Here is a 6496-nt window from a genome sequence, read left to right on the forward strand (position 1 = left end):
TCGCTGGTGACGGAGTTTTTGGGGGGAGAGTGGAGCCCCCTAATCATTTCCTCTGGCAACTCTTCAGTGAATTCCTTCAGAGGTAACTGGTGTCGAGTTTAAGAAATTGTTTCAATGCAAGTTCCACTTGGGAGATTTGTACAATAATATGTACAGTAAGAAAATCTGCAGGCCACTTTAACTTTTATTGGATCATCTAGGAAAATATTTTGATCCCCTCAGGAGTTTCTGAAGACCTAAACTGTAAATCAATTTGGATAAAGATTCTCCCCCTACAGCCCATTACCACAGTGTGCTGAAGTCAGTTGTGAGTTTTATTAAAAAATAATCACTATGCCTGGGTTCCATAAGATTTTACACATGAATATGTACACAGACAAAATAAAATAATATTCAAAATAAAAATCATACTTGCTTTCACGTGGTGGTGGTCCTGGCACCCCACATACATAACGTTAATTTTTCTTTTAAAGAAATTGCTTGGCCCCAAAAGACCACAGTTGGAGATCACTGAACCACTAATAAAGCTGTAGCCCGTTGCCTGCAACATTTTCAATTCAGGTTTTAAAAATATATAAATAATTTAATTACAAAAACCCAGCAACTTTTTTCCCCCACTTTTGGCACAGTGATGCATTGATCAATAACAGAGAAGTGACCTCTCTCACACTCAGTCATACATGGAAATGCCACAAGCATACACAAAGCGGGGTCCCTGGGGCCCCAAACAGTAGTCAAAATCACTTATGGAATGGTTCCCTGATGTGCTACTTTTTCTCTCTCTCTTTAAAAAAATTTTTTTTTTGCTGTGGGATAATTCAGTTAAATGGAAGGTGCGACAAAACCAATAGAAATAAGGGGCAAAGAGAGAGCGAGAGTCTTCCTTAAAATGAAGGGAAGGGTGGGCTTGGTCAGGAAGCTAACACAAAAATAAGGAATTGTTTTGGCCCTCGGCAAAGTCCTGTCAAAGACAAAGGGAAATCTTCTAGCAAAAACACTCGGTCAAAAATGCTTTCGTTTTAAGGCACGTTTGAGTGGGATTTTGTTTTAGTCTTTTTTCCTCCGACTAGAAAGAAAGTGCAGACCCCGCAGGCCCCTTGCCAGGCGCCGACCACCTTGCCTCGGGTTCTCAGGCCAAGAGCGTCTCCACCGGGCCCGGCCTATAGGCGCCAGGTCCGTAGGCCCGGGCCGCCTGCAGGGCACCGGGTGGCCGCAGGGGGCAGCAAGGAGGCGAGCCGTCCCCAGCCAGCGGGCCTCGGAAGGGCTCCCTGCAGGCGAAGGAGGCGAAAGAGGCGAGCAGAAGAGGCGATGGCTCTCCTGCCCGCGCTCCCAGCAGCAACGCCGGCTCCCGCGCTTCGAACGCGTAGAGCGGCAAGGGAGCCACGCCGGGTGCGGGGCAGGGCGCGGGTGGGACCGGGGGTACGCAGCCGGAGCCCCACAGCAGACGCGCATCGGCGTCGGTGCCTGGCTCCCGGCGGCTGCGGAAGGGCTTGCTGAGGATGCTGTCGATGGCGAAGGAGCTGGAGAACTTGCCCGCGGGGCTCGAGCTGTCCTCTTGGCGGGCCGGCGAGCGCGGGTGAGGCCGGGGCGACACGTGAAGAGGACCGCCTCCGTGCGCCGCGGCAGGTCGGACCGTATCCTCCTCCGGTCGCAGCATGGCCGCGGGGGTGGTCGCCTTGTGGCCCAGGCGCTTGCGCCGGCGGCGGAAGACACCGTCGGCGAAGGTGTATTCGCTGTTGGGGTTGAGCATCCAGTAGTTGTCCTTGCCCCAAGGCCGTGAAGGGTCGCGCAGCACTTTGACAAAGCAGTCGTTCAGCGACAGATTGTGTCGCACCGAGTTGCGCCAGCCCGTGTAGCTGCCGCGGAAGAAGGGAAACTTGCCCATGAGGTACTCGTTGATCTCCGCCAGCGTCAGGCGCCCGCCGGCGGAGTCGCGGATGGCCATGGCGATGAGTGCGATGTATGAGTATGGAGGCTTGGGTCGCCGTGTGTAAGGCTTGCCGCGGCCACCCTCGCCGCGTGCGCCTTCTCCGGGACCCGACGCGCCGGCCTCCTGGCCTCCGGTGCCGTCCGTAGCCGCTGCCAGGTTCTCCTCCTCTGCGCCCAGCCCACCTCGCGCAGGCTCCCGGGCGCCACCGTCCGCCGCCGGGCTGTTGGCCGCACAGTCCCCGTCCGAGCCCAGGGAGTCGTCGCCGCCGGCCGACAACGGGGACGGCGCGTCTCTCCCACCCGTGCCCTCGAGGTCATCAGGCGGCTTGTCCGGGCCAGCGGCGCGGGGGGGGGCGGGCACCTTCAACTTCATCCTCGCGTGGTCCTCGCTTTCCTAGCCGACGCCGCCTCCCTTCGCGCCCTCTGCCCGCCGGCGCAGTACCCTGCTCTTCGCAGTCTTGGGAGCTGGTGCTGGAAGCGGGGTGGATCCTGGGGCGGGTCGCGCCTTTCCCTCCTGGAGACCTTCTTCCTCTGGCCGGCAAGAGACAGCCACTCTTCCGCTGGGATCTTTCTTTGCTGGGGCTGTAGTGTGTGTTGGTTAAATGAGGAGGGGTGTCGAGGGAGGAGTTCGGTGGATGTTGTCTTCAGTTAAAGGATCAGGATTTGGGGGGAAAAGTGTTCGGGGACGCGGCCGCAATCCTTGTGCCCGAGGATTAGGTTTAAAACGATTGTTTGCTAGAAGGAAGAGACGTTCGCATCTGCACCCGAAGTTGAGATCTTCACTGGAGGTCCCAGGGCCTGAGTAGGCCTCCACTGAGGCTCAGAGAAGGCTCCAGACTAGTGTGCTCACCATCGGCAAGGAACGAAGGGGTCCCAGCGCCTTCAGCCTCGAGCGCTCGCGGGGCGGAGTCCCCGAGGCCAAGGCGTCGGCAACTGCCTTCCCGCCCGCGGCCTTCTGGCCAGCATCTCTGGAGCTGGCGACCGGGCTTGGTGGTGCCTCCACTTTAAGTCGGGCCCAATATAACCCCGCAGCGGTTCGGCGGAGGCGGGGCCTGGGCGCTGGCGGAAAGAGGGTGGGTGGGGAAACGGGTGGCCAAGGTGGGTCGGGGTTCCGAGAGGGCGAGGCCACGCGGCGGCTGGGGCCCGCAGGAGCAGCGCGCAGGTTGTTTGTTTTGGATCAGTTGGGTCCGCCTCCTTTCCGGGCCAATGGGAAAGTTGCGCGCGGCAGTGGGGGGGTAGGGAGCGGTGGGTGGGAGGTGTCTGCGCGTGAGCGAGCGGCGCGTGTGCGCGTGAGGACGGCCCCGCCCCGTGCCCCTCGGCTCAGGTGTGAGCGCCCGGACCTTTCTGCAGCTGTCCTTGCGTGTTGAGCTTCGGGAGACGCTGGCGGCTTGGATAGGGCGGGAAGATTCAGCGGCCCTTCTAGGGGAATACCTCCGAGGGCTGGACTGGGGCCGGGAAGCTGCTCAGGCCTGCGACCTTCCTAAATGCACTGCTACCCTGCTTTAAACTTAGGGATTTTTCCGGAGAGCAAGCCCCTCGTGTCACTGACAGTGCAGAGCAGTAAAAACTGCGTAGTACACTGCAGGGACCTCTCAGGAGAGCTGCAGTGTGGTTTCCTTTCAAGGGCTCCTCTTTTTTGTTATTTTAAATAAATAAAACACCGAACTTGACATTTCTCAGTTTTGAATAACTTTGATTCTTTTTCACTAAGTGGCCTTCGACTTTCACTTTTAATTTAATTTTACTTTACCTTTTACCCTGGCTGGTGGCTGGGGTGGGGTGAGCAGCCGCGTGTCCTCCTTTATCCCTGGGAATGGCTGGCGCCAGGTGCTCTATCTGCTCCTGTGCTCCATCAGAAACCTCCGAACTCTGCCAAGCCAACCGCACTATCCCTGGCTCAGACAGCCAACGTGAATGAGAAGGCGGGAGTGTTCCCGTGGGCGGACCGTGACCACGAGTAAGACATGTTTCCGGCCATTTCTTTCCAGTGCCCTTTGGAACTGTGATTTTGGGAGTCTGCAAGGGGGTATCTTTCTCCGCCCCCCTGGTCGCTCTAGGCCTGGCGCCAACGCAGGCTTGTTACTCCAGGTTCCCCGGAACGGTGCATTTGTAACCCGTACCCCTCCCAAGCTGAAATTTCCTCCTTTTTCCTGCCTTTGTTGCAAATAGCAACAGAGGCGCTAGTACGTGGGAGCGCACCTTTGATGTTTATTTTATTACTTTTCCACCATTTGTGTAGAAAATATACACAATTCTCTCTTATCTCTTTTCAGGAGTCTTAAAGGCATTCAGAATGGGGCGGGCGAAATGACCCACCGGTCGAGGACTCTTATTTTTGTGTTTGGGAATAATCGGGTTTGAAGATTAGACGGGCGGTTATTGTAGGTGCCAGTTATGAGTGGGACAGGAAATCGCTTCTCATCAGGAGATGAGCCAGCCTGGAAGGGTTTGATTTGGTGCTGGATCGGTGGTGACGTCATTCTACCTCTGGGAGTTCATGGTCCCCTGGGTCTGGTGGGAGGGCAGGCTGTAACAAGAAAGTGACCAGGTAAATGGGCATTGATGTGGCTGGGAACAAAAGGCGTCATCATGAATTTTATCCTTAACTGAACGCCTTGAGGTGGGTGGGGCAGGAAGCCACACGCCTCTCTCACAGGTGAGATAGCAGGGAGAATTGAGGCAGGGGTCCCGGTCGCCTATAGAGGCTAGGAGAAGGCACTGGGAGACTTTTCAAGGCCAAGGTGTCCAGCCCACACACAATTCTACCTTGTTGTTGTTAAGTGCCGTCGAGTTGGTTCCGACTCACAATGACCCTGCATAGGATTTCCAAGAGTGACTGGTGAGCTTGAACCGCCAAACTTGCAGTTCAACGTGACCTTGCAGTCCAGAGCATTAACCCATGCAGCTGGAGGGATCTGAAGTCACTTTGCCACCACCTTGACCTGTAGATGTCTTCCTCATCGCCATCCCTCCCCCACCCCCACCCCTCCTGCCGCCCCTCATCCCCTGACAACACTTCCCTCTCCAGTTTGTAGCAATACTTAACTTTGGTCAGCAGTAGCCCCACTTTGACCTCTTCTATTCAGCGTTCCTGCCTCTTCCCTGCCCGGTCCATGGACCATTGGTTCTAGTCTGTGGCTCATTGGGTTCTAGACCTACCTGGTGTGACAGCACTATCCTATTCCCCGCCCTTCCAGCTAGCAGTTCCCTCCCAAGCTTTGTTCTCAGCTGCTTCTGGGGTCGTCCTACTAGTCTGGGAGGCCCTAAAGGGCTGCCACCTGTTGACAGGCTAGGAAGGAAATCCTTAGCTGTCTTCTCGCCCTTTTTTGCCTCCGTTTCTTCCTCCGTATAAAAAGGCGGATTGAAATGAACCTAAAGCCCTGGTGTGTTGGCGCTGTGGGTTAATGCGCAAGATCGGTAGTTCAGGATCCAAAACCTTATACAGGGAAGCTGTGGGTCGGAATCAACACCACAAAAGCCTCCTTGCAGCTCCAGCTCCCATTTTAGCATTCGTGGTTTTCAAGTACTGAGTGTCCAGACAAGGTATATTTCAGCCTCTGGGGAGTTTTCGCAGAGGGGCAGGGATCAAGGGGCGTGACCTTTCGGCGACCCTGCTCGAGGCCGTGGGGTGGGAGGGTGGGGCACAGTGTCTAGGCTGGGGATGGGTGGGTAGCCGGAGATTTGGGGTTATACTGGACCTGGACCTCTCACCTTTGGCGGATACAAGGAGCGCTTGTCACCCCGGACCGACCCCATCCAGTTCCCAGTGTCTTACCCACCTCACCCGCTCCCAGCTGCGTCGGACACTCGCCTTCTCCTCTCCCTGCCAGCAAGTTGTTTTTAGAGATCCGGATCACAGGTAAAGCCTGGAGCTGCGGCTGTTTCCCCCTGGTAAACTTCCATTTTGCACTCGGGCTGGCCTGACTGTCCCGACTCCTTGGAGCCTGGAAAGTTTTGATGTGGGAGAAGGGAAGACAGTGGAGGTAGAGGAATTTTCTGCAGGAAACCTTTCCTTGTTTTCAGTTAGAGTGTTTGGCGGTTCCAATGGCCACGGGCAAGCTGCAGCCACCCGAATGAATGGACTTCGAAAGGGCCAACACCAGTGGTCAAGATGGGTCCCTAGAAAAGGGTAGCAAGATTCCTAGGGAAGAGACTATGTTGTTGTTATGTGCCGTGGAGTCGGTTCTGACCCATAGCGACCCTGTACAGGGTTTCCAAGGCTGTAAATCTTTACAGGAGCAGAAAGCCTCATCTTTCTCCTGTGGAACCGCTGGTAGTTTCGAACTGCTGACCTTAAGGTTCACAGTCCGATTCGTAACCACTACGCTACCAGAGCTCCTTTTATAGGCTCCACATTTGTCTGTTTTTCTTTGGCGTGGTGCTGCTGACTGCTAACTGCGGTGTCGGTGGTTCAAACTCACCAGTTAATCTTCGGAAGCACTAGAGAGTGTCACCCCTAAGTCCCTGGACAACACACAACACAAACAACAACAGCACAATAACAAGAACATGGACCTGTGGCTTCATCTTTCATTTGGGTTGTTCACTTATCACTACACGCTTGCCA

General features: G+C 55.5%; 1 protein-coding gene across 1 annotated transcript; it reads right to left on the reverse strand.

Moving 5' to 3' along the window:
- Positions 1-1129: 1129 nt before the first annotated feature.
- On the reverse strand, positions 1130-2302 carry FOXQ1 (forkhead box Q1). The gene has a single exon (XM_006870566.1). The coding sequence runs from the start codon at positions 2300-2302 to the stop codon at positions 1130-1132; it is 1173 nt and encodes a 390-aa protein (XP_006870628.1).
- Between the last annotated feature and the right edge of the window lie 4194 nt (positions 2303-6496).

The sequence above is a fragment of the Chrysochloris asiatica genome, unplaced genomic scaffold, assembly GCF_000296735.1.
Source record: "Chrysochloris asiatica unplaced genomic scaffold, ChrAsi1.0 scaffold00144, whole genome shotgun sequence".
NCBI lineage: Eukaryota > Metazoa > Chordata > Mammalia > Afrosoricida > Chrysochloridae > Chrysochloris > Chrysochloris asiatica.

Excerpts from the sequence above, each read along its gene's own strand:
- FOXQ1 (XM_006870566.1), bottom strand. The coding sequence starts at position 2,302 with ATGAAGTTGAAGGTGCCCGCCCCCCCCCGCGCCGCTGGCCCGGACAAG.